The sequence below is a fragment of the Fusarium proliferatum genome, assembly GCF_900067095.1.
Source record: "Fusarium proliferatum ET1 genome assembly, contig: FPRO_scaffold012, whole genome shotgun sequence".
NCBI classification, from domain to species: Eukaryota; Fungi; Ascomycota; class Sordariomycetes; order Hypocreales; family Nectriaceae; genus Fusarium; species Fusarium proliferatum.
The window spans coordinates 1,474,431-1,493,522 of NW_022194801.1; the positions used below are offsets into that span (position 1 = coordinate 1,474,431).

General features: G+C 50.2%; 9 protein-coding genes across 9 annotated transcripts; 4 read left to right on the top strand and 5 right to left on the bottom strand.

Moving 5' to 3' along the window:
• Window positions 1-161: 161 nt before the first annotated feature.
• FPRO_13636 (uncharacterized protein) lies at window positions 162-1,578 on the top strand (the record flags this gene model as incomplete). Its single annotated transcript, XM_031223108.1, has 6 exons — window positions 162-342; window positions 395-414; window positions 471-507; window positions 556-623; window positions 674-1,146; window positions 1,194-1,578. 6 exons carry the CDS (start codon window positions 162-164, stop codon window positions 1,576-1,578), a joined length of 1,164 nt encoding a protein of 387 aa, XP_031088500.1.
• Window positions 1,579-1,823: 245 nt separating this feature from the next.
• Window positions 1,824-3,451, bottom strand: FPRO_13637 (uncharacterized protein; the record flags this gene model as incomplete). Its single annotated transcript, XM_031223109.1, has 3 exons — window positions 1,824-2,372; window positions 2,420-3,146; window positions 3,204-3,451. 3 exons carry the CDS (start codon window positions 3,449-3,451, stop codon window positions 1,824-1,826), a joined length of 1,524 nt encoding a protein of 507 aa, XP_031088501.1.
• A 990-nt stretch (window positions 3,452-4,441) lies between these two features.
• FPRO_13638 (putative CTP1-Mitochondrial citrate transporter-member of the mitochondrial carrier (MCF) family) lies at window positions 4,442-5,539 on the bottom strand (the record flags this gene model as incomplete). The annotated part of the gene is made up of 4 exons (XM_031223110.1): window positions 4,442-4,901; window positions 4,956-5,128; window positions 5,179-5,334; window positions 5,387-5,539. 4 exons carry the CDS (start codon window positions 5,537-5,539, stop codon window positions 4,442-4,444), a joined length of 942 nt encoding a protein of 313 aa, XP_031088502.1.
• A 364-nt stretch (window positions 5,540-5,903) lies between these two features.
• Window positions 5,904-8,556, top strand: FPRO_13639 (uncharacterized protein; the record flags this gene model as incomplete). The annotated part of the gene is made up of 5 exons (XM_031223111.1): window positions 5,904-5,978; window positions 6,072-6,540; window positions 6,613-7,134; window positions 7,179-7,575; window positions 7,623-8,556. The coding sequence occupies 5 exons, from the start codon at window positions 5,904-5,906 to the stop codon at window positions 8,554-8,556; spliced, it is 2,397 nt and encodes a 798-aa protein (XP_031088503.1).
• Window positions 8,557-8,848: 292 nt separating this feature from the next.
• Window positions 8,849-10,087, top strand: FPRO_13640 (uncharacterized protein; the record flags this gene model as incomplete). The annotated part of the gene is made up of 1 exon (XM_031223112.1): window positions 8,849-10,087. One exon carries the CDS (start codon window positions 8,849-8,851, stop codon window positions 10,085-10,087), a length of 1,239 nt encoding a protein of 412 aa, XP_031088504.1.
• Window positions 10,088-10,175: 88 nt separating this feature from the next.
• FPRO_13641 (uncharacterized protein) lies at window positions 10,176-11,610 on the bottom strand (the record flags this gene model as incomplete). Its single annotated transcript, XM_031223113.1, has 3 exons — window positions 10,176-10,346; window positions 10,400-11,298; window positions 11,355-11,610. 3 exons carry the CDS (start codon window positions 11,608-11,610, stop codon window positions 10,176-10,178), a joined length of 1,326 nt encoding a protein of 441 aa, XP_031088505.1.
• A 527-nt stretch (window positions 11,611-12,137) lies between these two features.
• On the bottom strand, window positions 12,138-14,153 carry FPRO_13642 (putative uracil permease; the record flags this gene model as incomplete). Its single annotated transcript, XM_031223115.1, has 6 exons — window positions 12,138-13,277; window positions 13,327-13,486; window positions 13,540-13,626; window positions 13,680-13,780; window positions 13,842-13,926; window positions 13,981-14,153. 6 exons carry the CDS (start codon window positions 14,151-14,153, stop codon window positions 12,138-12,140), a joined length of 1,746 nt encoding a protein of 581 aa, XP_031088506.1.
• A 729-nt stretch (window positions 14,154-14,882) lies between these two features.
• FPRO_13643 (uncharacterized protein) lies at window positions 14,883-17,429 on the top strand (the record flags this gene model as incomplete). The annotated part of the gene is made up of 5 exons (XM_031223116.1): window positions 14,883-14,939; window positions 14,989-15,075; window positions 15,131-16,237; window positions 16,287-16,624; window positions 16,676-17,429. The coding sequence occupies 5 exons, from the start codon at window positions 14,883-14,885 to the stop codon at window positions 17,427-17,429; spliced, it is 2,343 nt and encodes a 780-aa protein (XP_031088507.1).
• A 153-nt stretch (window positions 17,430-17,582) lies between these two features.
• Window positions 17,583-18,633, bottom strand: FPRO_13644 (uncharacterized protein; the record flags this gene model as incomplete). Its single annotated transcript, XM_031223117.1, has 2 exons — window positions 17,583-18,431; window positions 18,496-18,633. 2 exons carry the CDS (start codon window positions 18,631-18,633, stop codon window positions 17,583-17,585), a joined length of 987 nt encoding a protein of 328 aa, XP_031088508.1.
• Between the last annotated feature and the right edge of the window lie 459 nt (window positions 18,634-19,092).

The window sequence follows — 19,092 nt, forward strand, 5'->3', positions numbered from 1 at the left end:
ATTACCTGCATCTGACGTCTACAGTGGGTACATATGGCCCTGAAATGCTGTGTCTACTCCGTACCCTCTGTTGTTTTTGAGTTTCTCTCTTGGTTCTGCGACTCGACGATACCGGACGCATACCGACGCATCTAAGCTTTTGCACTCAACTAATAGCCAACATGACCAAACCAGCGATGGAACCGCCTCCGGGCAAGGAGTCCAACTTTGACAATCCCGACCGGGAGCTGTACTACATATGCATTGCTTCTAACGCAATTGCAATGTCTGTGTGTTCGATATTCGTCTTTTTACGTCTATGGGCCCGTTACAGGCTGGCGATGAGGCTTCGGCTAGACGACAGTATGTTCGCATTCACTACAACACCGAGTTCCGAGCTAACGTGAGAATCTAGTTGCTTGTGTCATTGGATATGTATGTTATTCTCTCAGTGTAATCTAGTCTTGCGTCAACTTCTAAGCCTTGGTCAGATCGGCTTTATGGGATACTGCACCATGTGTCTGCTGAGTAAGTACTTATCACCCGTACTCGAACACTTGAAGCTAACGACTACAGTGCTGAGATACGGCGGTGGCCTTCACCAATGGGATGTCCCAGATCATCTCATAACGCAGTATAACCAGGTCCGTCTCTTCCTTTTACCCTAACCCGACCTGGGCTAAATCTGCCGCAGACGGTCTACGCGACCATGGTCAACTACGGCCCAACAGTCTTTGCCATCAAAGCAGCTATTCTTCTCTTCCTCGCCAGCATCTTCGCCCCTTACAAGACCTACGTCAAATGGATATACGGCTTCCTAGGGGTAATGGGCGTCTACTACGTCGCGATGTTTTTCCTCAAGATGTTCATCTGTCGCCCGATCTCAATGTTCTGGGGCGCCACAACTGATGGCGAATGCTTCAATCAGCGAGTTCTCATTCTTGTCGACAACATCATCAGTCTTCTCAGCGATATCGTAGTTCTTCTTCTACCCTGTCCTCTCACCAAGAAACTCCAAGTCGGCCTCATTGCAAAGCTCAAGATCGTCGCTATCTTTGGTGTTGGAGGTATCGCCTGTATCTTTAGCCTTGTTCGGCTAGTCTTTATCATCCATAATGGGGAGAGCCCTGATCAGACCTATGTCTTTCTGCAAATCAACTTGACTGGGTGAGTCACGTCAAGTCATACTTATGGATGCCGCTAACTAGAACTAGAATCGCCGAGTGTGGAATTGGAGTTGTTTGCGCATGCTTCCCATTCATGCCGATGTTGTGGAAATCCATTCTCCACAAAGACAAGCCAGGCTATTCATCTAATTACTCGAGGTCGCAGTTTGAGATGATGAGTTCGTCGAAACAGCGATCGCGCAATACAGGGCATACACCAGAGAGCGTGCGCTATAACGAGGATATGGGGAGTGATGAGAATATTCTCATACCGAATGGCAAGTCGTACGTTACCACTAACGTTCGTGCGGGTGACAGCACCGCTGAGGGAAATACCGGTAGCATTGGTGATGGGAACGGGGGACACGGAGCAAGCCTTGATGACTCGCATATTCTTCGAACGGTTGAGGTACGTCAGTATGAGGAGCGTTAATAGTACGTATGCTACTTCACTCAATCGAATCTACATTACCGAAGCCCGGCAAGTCCATGCAAATAAGGAAGACAACGGGGTCACAGTTGACATGCAGTGGAGAAGATGAGGCGCCAATATATATTCATTACTCGTAACGATGAATCATAAGGATAAGACAACTCAAGCTCCTTTCCAAAACGCTTCCCAGTCCAGATACCAGTCCATCACTCCAGTCCATGATCGCAAATGCCTTTATATCACACTTAGTACTTGTATCGCCAGCCACGCTCGACACCAGAGTTGGGAGTCCATCCCTCCTGCTCGTCAAGCTTCTTGTTAAGCTTCTGAGCCCTCCATCGGACAAGGAAGGCTGAGAGAACAGTCAAAGCACAGCCGAGAAGGAGAAGGCCACCAGCCATGCGGTAGAAGGGCTCCTGGCTTCGAGGGTAGAAATAAGGGCTGAACCAATGGCTGACCTGGCTGATACAGTTGGCGATGGCGATAAGAGCGGCCTTCTTGGCACGAGGAGCGGGAACGACGGTAGTTTCCCATGAAAGCTGCAAGTTGAGACCGTTGTAGGTACCGCACACAAGGAGGATGATACCGACATATCGAGCTGCGACGTTGATGGTGCCAATGAGGATACCGCAACCGGCAGCGGAAAGGATGATAGGGATGACGACGTGGTATGTTGATTCCATGAAGTGGCCGCAAGACCAGGCGATGATACAGGCTGAGATGTAGGCGAGGGCATAGGGAGGAGCCTGAATAAGGTAGGTGGTCATCTTGTTGAAGCCAAAGGTGTTCATGATCTGAAAATGTTAGTAATGCATATAAATAGTGGCTTGGGTGTACTTACAGAAGGCAGGAAATCCTTGAAGCTCTGGGCAGTGACGAGGGCAAAGTGCATGAGGCAGAAGTACCAGGTGAAGGGATCCTTGACGGCATCACGGACACCATCCCAAGTGCCACCAACCTTCTCATCAATACCACCGTTGGAGACCAGAATTCGGTACTGGGCCATCTCGCGCTCCTGCTCGTCAAGGAACTTGGTGTCGTTGGGCCAAGAGGGGAGAACGAAGAAAGAGATGACAGCAACGATGATGGAGACGATACCCTCAATGAGGAAGAACCATTGCCAAGCGTGCATACCAGCAATTCCATCCATATGCTCGAGAATACCCGCAGCCAAGAAACCAGAGATGATGTTGGAGATAGTGTTACCAGCATGCCAGATAGCCATGCGGAAGGGCGATTCCTCTTTGGTGTACCAAGATGAAGTCATGAGCGTCAGACCAGGAAAGAACGGAGCCTCCATCAAACCAATGAAGAAGCGAACGACACAGAATCCAACGCCATTGGTCATGGCGGGCATGCAGATTGTGCCCGCACTCCACATGAGCATGATGGTAGGCAGGAAGAACTTGGGGTTCGTCTTGGCCATGAGGAGGTTGCCGGGCAATTGGCCAATGAGGTATCCGACGTAGAAGGTCGAGATACCCGCGTTCCAGACGGTGTCAGTCATGCCAAGATCTTCCTGCAGACCAGCGAGTCGAGCGTTGGAGACGTTGATGCGATCGAGGTAGCTAAGCTCACCGTTAGTCTTGGCTGTTCCCCTGGACGCTTGGCTATCGCTGACTTACTTCATCAAGAACATGAGGGTGACACAAGGCATCATATGCCAATCAACCTTGCTGCGAACCTTCTTGTTCAGCGCATCCATCTGCGTCTGCGAGAGATCGCGCAGGAGCGGAAAGCGAGCTTGGATCTCAATGGGGGGAATGTGTCCGACAGGCGAAGAGATGGCGTTCTCGACAGCCGCGACCTCTGCCTTCTCATCGAAGCGTTCCTCATTGTGAGAGGCGGTCTCGTTATTCTGCGAAACAGTCATGCTGGGCGATCTCTTTGTTTCCAAGACTGAGTGGGTAGCTGGGTGGAACTGGACTGGAGAACCAAGAAGTGATGATGAGTCTGGGCAAAGGGAAAATCTGGGGTAGGATCTCCCAAGACTTTTATACACAGCTTGGCAGGATTCTTGTCATGTTGTTTGCTCAATCTGAGAGTGAGAAGCGAGCAAGTTTGGGTGAATGGCGAGTCAGCCGCAGTGCGGAACTGGGAAAATTCATCGCCCCCCCTTGGTAGCGTTATCCCCATTAAGGTTACGCATAACCTTAACTTAGTCTTGGCAAGACGCGGAGAACCCCAGTAACTACGGTCTCGAATCTGCTTTGCGGGGGGACAGCAGAGGATGTCATTTGTTCCCGCGGGAATTGATTCTGCCAAGGCCTTCCCGGTGACTCTTCTCCCCCACGGGGGAATGGAGAGAGATGTCTCTCGGCTAAGGGTTCGGCTGGGCTGAAGTTGGGGAAGGCCGATGCTGCTGAACCCTGGGCGTTGCAGTCAAGTGACTCCAGTTTCCCACGGACCAAGTTTTCGGTGGGCGAAGAGTGCGGGGAAGTCCGAGTGTTGGGATAGATGGTCTGGGGTAGATACGGTCTGGCATGACATGTTTGTGACGATCGCCGTTGAGGACCCAGAAATGCCTCGGTGAGATCGGCATGAGTTTACGGTTATGTTTAAGCTTGTACTATGGATCTGATGAGCATAGATTACGTTTTACGATAAGATACGAAGAATGATTACAGAGTGAAGTCGTATCAGCTTGGTTCATTTCATCGCTGTACCGGTATGATCAAGTCAAAAGTCACACTGACAGAAAAAATGCACAGAAAATGTAGAAAAATAATGACATAAAATGGATATAGAAAATTGGAATTCGTCTATGAATGATACATGAAATCGTTTTGATGCCATAAGCTGATACTCCGACCCAAACTTCCTGTAAACAAGACCAAAACACGAAACACTCCCAAAAAGCACTCTACTTCTTCATCCCCATCAACAAGCCCGCAATATTCTCATACGCCGTGAAAACAATACCACCACTAAGAATCAACCGTCCCAAGCGCATAGTGCTTCCACTCCAAAACGCCCTCACGCCTCCATCACGCAGGACCTGCTGAACAGCCTCGCCCATACCAATACCCTTGGCAGACTGCGATCTCGTCTTGATGGTATCAAACGGCTGTGTAGCGTAGACAGTGATGACACCGGCAATAGCGCCGATGCCGAATGTCATGAAGGGGTTCTTGCCGTCGGACTTGAACGTGTCTTTTAGGATGTTGTAGGAACCCATTCGGACTCCGGATGTGGCTGATTGCTTGAGGGTGGTGGACATGAGACCGCGGTAGATTTCACGGACACCGCGCTCGACTGCGATTGTACGTAGGGCGTGGAAGCCGCCGTTGAGGCGTTTGTTCCCTGAACGAGCATCATCAATGCTATTGCCAGTTAGTGGGCGATCGTCTACGAATGATCTTCTAATAGTGACTTACAGAGCAGTCTTGATTCGTTCTGTCGGTGTAACTACAGTGACACTCTCGACAGCGCCAGCGATCATACCAGCGAGGATATTTGATCCCGCTGAGTGCTTGCCGTTGGCATCTGCTAATTGAGCCTTTACAGCATCAAAGGAGAGGAAGCGAACACCAGCTTTGGCAGCCGTTCCCTAGTATTATTAGATCAAATATGCCAACTACTTTGCAGGGAGATGCTTACAGCAATTAATGAAGAGCATCCGGTGTAGATTGCTCGAATGCCATCTGAACGAACTGTCTGGCCGATGACAGCAAATGGAGATTTGGAGACGGCTACTCCAGCTGGTGCTTGGCGAGCGCTGAGCTGCGCTACTGTCTTTGCCCACTCAAAAGGGTACTAACCCCGTTAACACTCAATTCTCTCCTCCCAGGCTGTAACAGAAACCTACTGTGATTGTGGCCTCAACACCTCCTGCAACAGCACCAGCAGCCAGAGAAATACCAGGAGTAATCTTCTTTTTCTGCGCAGGCGCTGTCTGCGCTACAGCCTGCTTGGGCAGCGCAGGCTTAGCGATAGGTTGCGTCGTAGCGATGGCGTCCATTTTTGGGGTAACTCGGTGAATGCAAGGTGAAGAGAAAACACGGTCAAGACTTGGCAAATGATGACAAACGAGAGAAAGTAAATAAATAATAAACTAGCAAATAAACAGCATCTACTAGCATTTAAAGGATAGTCGCAGTTTAACAATAGCGGCCATGCAGCCACGGGATGAGGCTCACGGGTAAACATAACTAAGAGTGAAGGGAAGAAAACGGAGATAATTCAACGCTTTGCCCTTTGGGGACTACGACCCGCGGATCAACAGTGGATCCGAGTGGAATTGATCAGCTCAGCCTTCTTCCCGTCTCTTCCCGTCCCTCACAATCTTCCCTCTTTTCTTCCCACCAAGAGCACAGAGCGTAACAATGCCCGCAGAGCCGACGCCTACCCGCGTCCGTAGGCGAGCCACAGAAGCATGCACATTCTGCCGCAAAAGAAAAGTGAGACCTACTACCCCTCCCTTACCCCAGTTCCCCTCACACACATGGTCAGAGTGAGTGAAAGTTCCCGCGGGACTAATTACAGTACCCTAGATCAAGTGTAACGGCCAGAAGCCAAAGTGTATCAACTGCCAGACGTACGAGAAGGACTGCGTCTACGAGCCCGTCCCCGATGTCACCAAAGCAGCAGGCCGCCAGCGCCACCAGCGCACAAAGACCCGTAGCGTCAAGGCCCGCACTGAATCACCCGCCCGTCAGACCAGCGCCCCCGCAGCCTCGTCAAACGGCGACAGCAGTGAAGCAGCGAGCAGTAGTCAGCAGGCAGTGACAACACGCGATGGAGCGCAGCCTCGCCATCAATCGTGGGATCCTTCACCGCGGCCCATGGATTCAGGCGTCGCGAGAGTCGTTGTGCTTGCGAACGGTGAATCGACGTACCATGGACGCACGAGCGCCTTGTTTGAGGATAATGCGCAGGAGAGACCTGTTGAGCAGGAGGTGCAGCCGCGGATGCCGGATCATTGGGTAGAGCGTGGTCTTATCGCTGAGGCAGCTAAGCAGCGTGGGTACTCACCTTATACTTGTTTGTGGTTTGTTAAGCGGTGTGTGAACTAATTGTGCGTGTGAGAGATAGGGCAACTGGAGGAGATCCATTTCGCTAAGGGGCAGCTTGACTTTGACGGCGTTGATCCCGACCTGGGGATGCATCTCCTCTCGCTACACTGGAACCGTCAACACCACTCATTCCTCATCACGTACCGTCCCGCCTTCATGCGGGACATGGCATGTGGAGGACCATACTTCTCCAAGCTGCTCCTCAACGCTATATACTTTGGTTCATCAAAGTTTAGTCCAAGACTCGAAGTTCGAAAGGACGTCAACGATGTTAGGACTGCCGGATGGCGGTATCGCGAGAGGGTTAGGGAGTTGGTCGGAGGGTCGTTGGACAGGAGCGACATCACGACGATTCAGGCGCTGCTTGTCATGACGAATTCATTGTTTGCGCTGGGTGATGAGAGGAGTGCGGCGTGGTTGTATGCTGGGCTTGCGTTTCGTATGCTCATTGATTTGGGGCTGCATGTTGACTTGACGAATTCGCATCAGTTCTCTGATGAGGATCTTGAGATACGACGGCGTGTGTTCTGGGGAGCTTTTGGTATGTACCCTCAACATGATAACAACAAATCCTGACATGGACAGTGGTCGATAAGATTCAGAGTTTGTATCAAGGCCGACCCGTCACCCTCAAAGAGAACGACGCCATGGTTCCGATAAAATTCATCGATACATACTCTGAGCTCGAGTTCTGGCAACCCTTTGCGTACTCAACATCAAAGAACGACTACGCTGGTTCGCCCGCCTACAGTATCTCGACGTTTACTGCGCTCTGCAAGTTGTCTATCGTTATGAGCGATGTCATGAGCACGATATACACCGTTCGAACAACAGACCAAAGCCCAGCTGAGCTGTCGAAAGTGTTGGATAAGCTGCAGAAGAAGTTACGGGATTGGCATACCGCTTTACCAGATCATCTTAAGCCTGAGGTTGCGAATGCACCTGATGCTACAGTTCCTCCACCTCATGTTCTCAGTCTTCAGTAAGTCTCCAATTGCTAGAAGATCATACTTCATACTGACATTCTAGTGCCATGTACCACGTCCTCGTTATTCTCCTCCATCGCCCCTTCGTCGCAGACGGTCATCTCTACAACACATTCCGCTCCATCTCCGTTGACTCAGTAATCAAATGCTCAGCAGCCGCCTCCAGCATCTGCAGTCTTCTACGCGCCTATCACCGCGCATTCTCCGTCCGCCGCGCCCCCTACCTAATCTCCTACGCTACCTACGTCGCCGCAACAATCCACTGCCGCATCGCCGCCAAAAATGGCAAAGGCTCCGCTGCCTACGTCAACCTCATGACATGTCTCGCCGTGTTCAAAGAAAACCAAGAGACCAATTCCGCGGTGCAAAAAGCCGCTGTTATTATTCACAGGCTCATGAGCAAGTACGGCGTTGTGGTTGATGATCTTCCTGATGACGCGCTGGAGGCTGAACCGGCGAGTAAGTCGCGTGATCAACAGCCTCAGCCTCAGCAGCAGCGGGTACAAGCGCAGATTGGGTATGAAGGCTTGGAGAACACGGGGAGCGCACAGACAGAAACATCGCCGAATCAGGAAATGCAACCAGTCGAACTGAGCGGTAGCGCGGTGCCGTCACCGGGTTCAGACTGGATCAACATCGATGGCATCATACAGAGCTTCCTCCGCGAGGGCGACTTCAACGCCAGCAGCGAGCCAACCATGTACGGCCAATACCCCCAGAAAATACCTCAGGTCGACGGGGAGCACTATCTCCACACATCGACAGGTCAACAGCCTGTTTACTTCCCCCAGGGGTTTCCCGCGGGAGGACTGAACAGTTTTGCTACCCCCGTGCCTGGGGCTGGGGACATCGAGGGTGGAAATTCATGGCAGCAGACGAGCTTCTGGCCGGCGAATCAAGATGCTGCATTTTTGGAGGATCCGATTTTCGGGTTTAATGGGTCGAGTACGGGTGAGTTTCAATACATGGGCAGATGAGAGTCGCCACTTTTCCCGCTTCATTTTTCGTTCCCGCGGGACACTTTTTGTGAGACGGGATATTTGTATGGGGCAGACGGGAAGCCAAGAGCTCGTCTCCCACGGCATCTCCAGTTTTTCTTCCCTGCTAGAATCGCTCGGAGTGTTATTCCCCGGCATCGCCAATGCCGAGCTCAATTACATTACGAGCAAAATGGCAATTCCACGGCGAAACCACGAGTTATTTAACTCTTGTCCTCTCGTTACCCTCCAAGTCCAGAGTACGTAATTCGCAAATCAATTCTCAATCACAATGGCTATCGAGATCGAAACTCCCCAGGAGCACTACCCTACCCGCCACGCCCTGTCCTGCGTGCTAATGCGCGCCGGGACATCAAAGGGCCTTTTCATCCACCGGAAAGACCTCCCCGAGAAGGAATCGGAATGGGGTCCACATCTCATCTCAGCATTGGGTTCGCGAAACAACGATGCTAAGCAGGTCGACGGTGTCGGCGGTGGTTCATCGACTACCTCCAAAGTTGCTGCGATTTCACTGTCGAACCGTGAAGATGCCGACGTTGACTTTACTTTCGTGCAAGTCGCTGTGGGCAAAGAATCTGTGGATTTCTCGGGAAACTGTGGAAATATGAGTTCGGGTGTTGGACCTTTTGCTGTCCAGGAGAGGCTTGTTACGCCGAAGCCGGGACAGACGGAGATCGATGTTAGGATCTTCAACACCAACACGAGCAGAATCATCGTTGAGACTGTTGAGTTGGATCGTAACGGTGACTTCAAGGAGGATGGCGACTTTATCATTCCTGGTGTTAAATCACCCGGCAGTGAAGTCAAGTGCTCTTTCGTCGATCCCGCCGGTAGCATGGCGGGAAGCTTGTTCCCCTCTGGCCAGAAGCAGCAGTGGCTTCACGTCGACCCTTCATCCTTATTACCTGAGATGGCACCCTTTCAGATCCGCGCTACTCTGATCGACGCTGCGAACCCGTTCGTCATGATCAGCGCAGCAGACTTCACAGCTATCCTCGGCGCAAATGCTGCACCAGAGACACAGCACGCTCTCGTCGAAGCGATTCGATGTCAAGGCGCTGTAGACATGGGTTTGGCAACAAGCACAAAAGTCGCTGGCCTCACCCGCGGTACACCCAAGATCGCACTCCTCTCTTCACCTACACACCGCGCCAACAACAAGACTCCCGATATTTACGTGCAGTCTTACTCCATGGGTCTTCCCCACCCCACACTCCAACTCACCGGCGCAGTTTGTTTAGGATCAGCGGTCAGTATCCAGGGTACTATCGCCGCAGATCTATCAGCAACACCTATTACCGACGGGCCACCAACGCCTGAGCGTACACCATCTCCTGATATGCAGGGTGAGAGGAAGGATACTGCCAATACAAGACAAATTATTATTGAGCATAGTAAAGGAACGATTCCTGTACTTGTTAAGAAGAATGGGGAGGATGGAATTGAGAGCTGTGCTGTTTCGCGAACGGCGAGAAGGCTTTTTGAGGGACGGGTTTGTTATTACTTGTAAGGTGTAAACATTTACGGCGTTTGTTAGAGCATGTATGATATCACGTCAATTGAGTTACGATATGAACGATAAATTGTTTACCTTGAGTCTAAGCTATCTGTGACTTCCATCCTCCTGATCCTTCAAAGAGCTTCCCTACTGCTTGACTTACTACCAGAAGCTTTCTGTCGTGGTATCTAGGCGCAACGAGAGAAAGACCAATCGGCATTCCGTTTTCACCAGCGAATCCGGGGATGTTGATGACGGGATTGTGCAGTGCCTAGAGATGGTCAGTTGGAGCAGGACAGCCTTCACGGGAACGGGTATACATACCGTCCAGATCAAATTGAACGCAGCACTTCCAGTAGCTTCGATGCCCTTGGGCGCCTCATCCGGTACACTCGGCACCAACACGGCATCATACTTACCCAACATATCATCCACAACAGGTCTCGCCGCTGCAATGTCATCAAAAGCCTTGACCTGCACAGCTCTGGAAATCTTGAGACGGTTCTCAACGTGTCCAACCAACTGATCTGCAATTTTGGTTTTGTCAACCCTATACTCGGGCAGAAAGGCTGTTCGTCCATCGGTGTTGAAGACTATGGAGTGCCATTTTGGTAGATCTTGCAGATGTTCGGGAAACTCAATCTCTTCAACCGTGGCACCGCTTGATCGGAGTAGTTCGACGGCTTTATCCATTGTCTTGACTAGACCAGGGCCAGCTTGGGGCCAGACCATGGTTTTGCAGATGGCGAAATTTCCGTTCTTGATAGAGTATTCTTTGTTGGGCGGCTCGTCATCTTTCAACGCGAATACATCAGCGAGTAAGTTCAGATCCTCCACCGTGCGAGCATAAATTCCAAGTGTATCAAGGATCAACGAGAAGACTTTCTGCCCTTCTCTCGAGATTGAGTTCCACGTTGGTTTGAATCCATAAATACCGTTGAAAGAGGCCGGGCGGATGGTACTTCCTCCGGTCTGTGTTCCGAGGCTGATGGGAGCTTGGAAGTCTGCTACTACCGCTCCTGAACCAGATGATGAACCGCCAGGTGTACGGGAACTGTCATGAGGGTTCGTTGTTTGAGGTCCTTGAGTAGTGGCTGCGAATTCAGTGGTGGTAGTCTTTCCTAGGATGAGCGCACCGGCTTTGCGGAGGATGATGATGCTGGCTGCGTCAACTTGGGGGGCATCGTCTTTGTAGATGGGTGAGTTGAACTGCGTTGGCATATCTGGTTACCACAGTTAGCTATTCAATATTATGTCTCGGCTCCATTGGTTGACTTACCCTTCGTGTAGATGACATCCTTGACGGCAATCGCAACACCATGCAAAGGTCCGCGTTCTTCTTTGGGTACAGCATCCAATTTCCGAGCTTGTTCAAGCACTTGATCACGATTTATATATGCCCATGCTTTCACAATCGGATCTCTCTCTTTGATGCGTGCCAAAAGTGACTGGGCATACTCCTCAACTGTAAGCTGACCATCTCGGATCTTGGCGGCTACATCAATCGCTGAGAGTTGATACGGTTGGACCAGCATGGTGATGATTTTCAAACAGGTCTTTACGTTGTAGGATAATTTAGACGGTTGGTTATGACGATCTCACGAGATCAACAAAGCGCTGCTCTTATGAAGGATGACATAATGCCTCAAAGACCTGACGGGTAATTATTTCCGGAACCGGCCCCCGATCGGCTTACTGACCTTATCAGCTTATCAGTGGTCGGTATATTTATATCCGATGCGGAGAGGTGGGTCCGGCGAACGAACTTGGCCGACGGAGATAAGCTTGAAGGGACGGGAACTCTTCTTTACGCTTGCGATGAAGGTTTGGCCGAACGATAAATCTCGATGAAGCTTCGTGGCAGATACAGAGGTCGGGTTGAGAGACAGAGCATGTTTTAAACATCCTTCTCTTGGTAAGAGCTCAGACATGCTTCACAAGGTCAACTCAGCTTAGGCTGCTCGGAAGAGTGTGAGAACCATTATTAATACTAACTATCAGGTGCTGTTAACGAAGCCATGTGATTATATCCTGAATTTACAATCTATGTCCATTCCATTGCTTACAGGGACGAATCATCTGCCTTTGCATTCACCTCCCCGACGGTCTTATCTGCAGAAGGTGATTCCTGAGCATAGATGACCTGTCCCTCCCTTTCATCCTCATAGAAACCTTCTCTACCATCCTTAGCCAGCCACTCCCAAGTCTTAGCCGTTGCTCGGCCAGTAGGGAAAACACGAATGTTGACAAACTGGACGCCGATAGTGTAGACCACTCCGGCAGTGACAAACGTCAGAAGCCAGCCCATCATGTACATGTACCGCGATGCATCGGAAAGTAGATGAGGCTGATACTGTCCAACCAGACCAGGCAGGCCCATGGTAGTTCCCCCAATCCAGGCAAAGCAGCCAACCCAATTAACGCCCGACCAGAAGTGATAGAGACCATACTTACTTCCGTCGTAGCATGACGGGACGTGGATGTTGCCTTTTCGGACGTAGAAGTAGTCGACGATGATGACAGCGCACAGAGGTGCCATGAAGATGTTGTAGCTGCCAAGAAACGACAAGAAAGCTTGTGCATTCGCCATAAGCTTCCAAGGCACTACACAAATTCCCAGGATAGCACAGACGATCTGGCCTCTTCGGATAGTGAGCCATCTTGGGAAGAGACCCGTCATATCAGATCCGAAAGGAATCGAGTTGGCGCCAAAGTTGGTCGCAAAGACGCCCAGCAAGAATGCCAAAGCGAGGAAGAAGATGCCCGCCCGAGCGCCCGCATTCCAATGGTGATCGAGGATAGAGTCAAGCAAATCCCAAATATTCCAATACGCCTCCCCATAAACAGTCTGCATAGACGCTGTTGACGCAAGACCGAGAAAGAACACAATGACAGAAGACACAAAAACACTAACGCCCTGGAGAGGACCTGCGTCGCGTGTCTTTTGGCAATATCTCGCCAGATCAGGCTGATTCACCAACATGGGCGATAATCCGCCCATGATGACGTTGATGCCAGACATGATACTCCAGCCAAGAGGGGTCGTGGAAGCAGCTGCCTCAGCTTCCTTGGACGCCATGTTCATGCCGTTCAAGCCACCGCCGTTGGCCATGCACCATCCGAAGATCGCGAATGCGGCGATGGGCATAGTGAAGCCTTTTACTGTAAAGACGTAGTGGATGTTTCTTGGGTGAACCCACATCTACAAATATTAGGAGTGGTCATTAACGAAGGTCTGTGTGGATACGTACGAAAGGGAACTGCATTATCCAAACGAGGAAGAAAGCCAGAAGGACCTTTGAAGAGATGTCGGCGTTTTCGCTGAGCGTGTTGGTGAAGTTTTGCCAAGAGCTGCCGAAGATGCAGCGGAGCATTACTGAGAGAATCGATCCGCCGTAGAAGGTCTGGATGCTGTGTTGTCGTTAGCATTGACAATGGCATGTGTTAGGGGGGATAATACGTACCCGTACCAAACGATGCAGACGATGGCTCGGATGAAGATGAAGAAGTATGCGCCGTACATTCCCATGCTAGATCGAGCGAGTACGGGACTAGTTGTTGGGTTAGTATACGTGTAGAAGATGTAGGGTTGTAGGTTACTTACAAACCAATATGATACTGGACGCCAGGCCTAGCCATGCAGATGACGACCAGCGATGCGAGCAACGCGCCCAGAACACATGAGACGAATGATTGCTGCCAGGTCTATAACCTTCATGTCAGCTTCTTCCATGTCGTAGAGTCAATCAGAGAATACTGTGCTTACCAATCCGACCGCAATGAGTGATGACCCAGTGTTCCATCCAGTAAGACTAAACTGGTTGGAGAACCAGTACAGCGGCAGGTTATACCTGCATCAATCAGCACACCACACGAATACTCTCTTCAATGGATGAATCACTTACCATGTCCAGTTCCGATGCTCTGGTGGCGTAGGTTCAAGATCTTTATTAGACCATCGCTCATTACCAACTCTCATCTGACCATCTGCCGTGTCAGATGTCTTGACAAAGTTGACGAAAGCTTCTTTTGATCGAAACGGAGCTGTGAGCTCGCCCCTAGATGGGATGTTAACCATGACTTCGATTCTTTGTTCGTCTCTCAAGCTGTTGAACAATGTCACTTCAATCGTGCACAAAATCGGGATCTTCTTCATTCATATCTAATATCCAGCCTTACATCATGATCTCCAATCTACTCTCCCAAAGCTTAGCTAGAGTCACAGCGTCTATCAGTGCTCCATCGGGTACTTTTCTCCCGACGGTTACTCAAGTTCCAGTCCCAGTGGCGCGGTGCCTGAGTCGCACCGGATATAGCACAGTGATAAAAGGCGGGGTTGAACCGTCCGATTGGAGGGTCTGATAAGGAATGAAGCCAATGAGGGTTATTACTGCTCGATAACATGGCTCTATCAATGGTCTTGCTCACTATGTAACGCTCTAGGGGCTAGTTTGGTCTGGGCATGCCACATAGATAAGGTTGCCCGAAGATAACGGATCCACTGGAAACAGCGTGTGCCGATTCTGGGGTCTGGGGAAATATTCTCTCTTTCTTAGGTCTTATCTGGGACTTGTGATTGTTCATTGTGATCGGCTTCATTGAACCGAAAATTTGTATGAATGAGCATTGTGTTTTGCATGTGAGTGATGCCATGATTTACCAAGAACTTCACACAGCGGATGGGAGCTACCGAGTGGCTGATTCACGAAAGAGTGGCTTCTATGGCAATATGAGAAACCAATCATCGTCTGGGGAGGCATTGGAACAGTTGTTGACATTATCATACAGAATAAACAACATGATAACTATGGACGACAACGGAACTACCACTGAAGACCGCTTCCCAGTGCGTCTTGATGGTCTTGTATGTAACCCTTGACGCCTTTCAGATCAGTTTCACTGACACTTACCAGGGGCCCGTTGGACGGCAGTCCGAAACTGCAGGTCGCAAGGGCCGCGTAGCATTGGCCTGCAAACGATGCAAGAGACGTAAACAGCGGGTAAGTCAGCCTTACACCCCCCCCCCCTAGAGAATCTACTTACACAATATCCTAGTGCGATGGGTCGCATCCAACATGTAAGTCCTGCGAAAGAGTCAGCACGCCATGTATCTACGAGAGAACAATCCGACCACAATACCCAGGCGGTAAGACACTATACATCAACGCCCTGGAAGAGCGTATCGCATTTCTTGAGGCTCGACTGCCAGATCATGCGCAAGACCATTTCGAGACTTTGGCGCCGTCTTCTGTTGTCGATGGTCAAGACAATGATGCGCTTAATTTACAGCCTTATCCTGAGTCCTCGTCATCGCATCGCGGTTCCGTGTCTGAAGATCTCGATGGCTATGAACGCAACTCTATCATTGATGGTGTCGCGTACCTTTCACTCTGCGCCTCGGGTACAGCTGAAGCGACGCCAGATCCATCGTATCTTGGTTCAAGCTCCGGGGCGGCCATTGCTCGCATGATACAGCGATCTATCTTTCACAACTCCAGAAACGGCATTACCCGTTCAAACAATTTCCCAAGACAAGCGAATCCTCCTGTGGACCCATACCTCGAAAGCTTAACACCTGCATTGCATCTTCACCCTGACGAACCATCTCACGGCTTCCCATTCCCAGATGAAGCTCGCCACCTCTTCGACGTATTCTTTGATCGAATGCATACTCGATGGCCAATCCTAGACAGGAAGAAGTACACCGAACTTTTTGAAGTCCAGTATCAACAGGGTGCTCTATCCATAACCCAGCGAAGCATCATGCATCTCATCTATGCTATAGCTGCACGCTTTGAACAGCTCACACGCAAGCCATCACAAGTAGATCCTGAGAAACACTTACTAGCTGCAATTGAGCCGATGGATTATATCCTAGAGCAGCATAATCTCGCTACTGTTCAGTTCCTCCTGTTACTTGCTGTTCATGGTCAGAGATCACCGTACGGAGCTGGTGCTTGGAGTCAAGTTCGCTATGCGGTTTCGTTATGCATTGAGCTTGGTTTGCATCGTGAGCGGCAAGGACCACCGCCAAGTGCAGATATTGCCCGAGATTTGGAGATTCGTCGAAGAGCGTTTTGGTCGTGTTATTGCCTTGATCGAGGAACAAGCGTAATTCTTGGAAGAGCTTTTGCTATATCCGATAGAGACATCAATGTTTCGGTAAGTCACCCTCGCCTGCTATTAGAGCAACAAGTCTGACTGAGATTAGATGCCTAGCCGTGGGCGAGAATATTGGGACTTGACGCATGCATCTTCTTCAGGCGATGATAATGCAGTGGAGTGGTGTAACATCGAACCATTTATCCACATCATCAAGCTGGAAAAGATCCAGTCACGTATCCACCGCACTGTTTTCAGGGTCGACAAAGATATCTTCTCCGGCCCAGTTGAAGAACGCTTCAAGCTAGATCAGAAGATGGCGTCTATGCGAGCAGATCTCGATAGATGGATTCAGACGACACCTCAGTCGCCAAAAGACAATGGCAAGATCACTTGGCTCTACGACCCTGAGAGCACCAACCAAGATGCTGGTGACTTTTACAGTCTGTAAGCAACCTCCTTTCCAGTCATCCTTACGAACAAGTCTAATGACAGTAGCCAATATCACAAAGCGGTCTTGGCCCTCTTTACAGTCCTGCTTCCATCTCTAGCCACAACCGATGCCCGGTTCATAACAACAGCGCGATCAGCTGCATGCGTCTGTATCGCATACAAACGACTAAATCAGCAAAGAACTCTTACATACACCATGATTTCACTGCATAGCTGTTTTGTCGCAGGACTTACTTTGATGTACTGTATCTGGAAAGACAAGAGCCTATTCAGCTATCACGTCGTCGAGGCTACACAAGCATGCTCTCAGAGTCTCACTGTATTTGGTGAAAAATGGGCAGGTGCCGTCAAATACCGCGATATCTTTGACGCCCTTTCAGGAAGTCTTTTAAAGACTCTCATGAGCCCTGGCGGACTGTCTGGCGATACTGGAATGGGTGCGCATCAGACTGCCCCTTTGCAGACCAAGTTCGATCGGCCAAGCTTCAGTGCTAGCCCAGGATTATCATCTCAGCAGCCGAAATCCACCTTGCAGAACAGCAATGAGGCAGATGATATCACAATGCGTTATCTTGTTTCCGATGCGGTTAAAGAAGCATTCATGGAGGTTGATGAGGAAGCACCTGGTGGTTGGCATGGCTGGCACATGTGGAACGAGATGCTAGGCGAAGATCCTAGCGCCTCAGGTCTGTCCACTTCTAATGTATTTTCTGGAGCAGCGAAGGGCTGTAAAGATATTTGGAACTTGTCGCAAGGGAACTTGGACCTGAGCAGAGGTTGGGACTTTAGCGGGCAGTGACGGTCTTGCATTATCTTAACCATCGAACTATGAAACACGTGCTAAATATGTTTTCCTCGTCGTCCAAAGAAATTATTGACTTCTCTTCGGTCGTTAAGCAAAACAGATCGCTGGAACGCAACTGATGATTGAGCCATTTATTCACCTATTCTATCAAGCCAACTCACCCTTCTTGTAAGGGAACTGCTCCCTAAATGCCTCAGCAATCTCCGTCCTCGTCGCAACCCAAACACCCTCCTTCTGCGCAATATACTCGACAAAGTCCTTCAAGGCCTTAAACCGTCCCGGTCTTCCAATAATACGGCAATGCAAGCCAATAGTCATCATCTTCGGTTCACCCGCCTCTCCCTCTTCGTACAGCACATCGAATGCATTCTTGAGATGAGTGTAGAAACTGGTGGAATCGCGAAAGCCAGTGACCACGTGAAACTTGAAATCATTGCAGTCGTAGCTGTACGGAACCATGAGACAGCCCTTAGGGTCTGGCTTTTCTCGCTCGGTGGGGAGATCAATCCAGTATGGCACGTCGTCGGCGTATGTATCGCTCGCCCAAACGAGCTCTTCACCCATTTCTTGGTAGACTTGGGGGATTAGGGTACGGCTGTGTGGCGAAGGACGGCCGTAGTACCACCCTTTGGGCGCATATCCCGTCAGGCTCTTCAGACTGGTTATTCCCTTCTTGATGTAATCCTTCTCCTTCTCAACAGACCAGTCATGGTGATCCACCCAGCGATAAGCGTGAGAAGCTACATCATGGCCTTCTTCGACGCAGCGAGTAGCTACTTCGGGCTGCTGTTCGACAGCTTGTGCAACAGCGTAGAGAGTGAACTTCATCTTATGCTGGTTGAAAAGCTTGAACAATCGCCAGAACCCAACGCGAGAGCCATATTCATACTCTGACTCTCCGTTGAGGTCGCGTTCGTTCATGCGTGGTAATGTAGGGTGTTCTCGGAGGTTTGTCTCTGAGACTCCGTCACCACTTTGAACACAGCGCTCACCGCCCTAATGACACCAGTATTAGCAGTGAAGATATAATTATCGGGTCATTTCTATGCAGTTGGTTTACCTCTTCGTAATTGATGACGAACGATACAGCAATCTTGGCGTTGTTGGGCCACTTCAACCCGACAAGACCCTTCTCTCCATATCCCTTGAAGTCACGGTCGTAGCCGTAATCGGGGTGCGAGGCGAAAGTTGTAGGCATGATAGGCAGTAACACTAGACTGAATGGAACTTTTGGATCAACACAATTAGACAGTGGACTGATGGCTGGGCTATAAGCAAGCTCTGTCAGTGCCTTATCTCAATGCCGGCCAACTTACTGCAAACCCTTCGGCGAATTTTGGGCCGACCTCTCCTTCGACCTTCCTATACCCGACCGGGTCAGGGAAACATCCCCAGCGCGGGGTCATGAGTCGTGTCTGTGATAAGGAACGCGGGGAAGATAACGGACGTTGCATTATGGCTGGGTGACGATAAGCTCTTGACTCCGTTTATTCCCGCTTATCACTCAACGCTCGGTCGATAAGGCTATACCGGATTAGGACGGGAAGAATCTCTTTCATGAACTACAGGGTATGAGTACAGAACACAAGGCATTGGATAAACAGCAAACTATAGCAGTGACAAGTACGGAGTAAGTAGGCAATTTGGCTCTCCTACC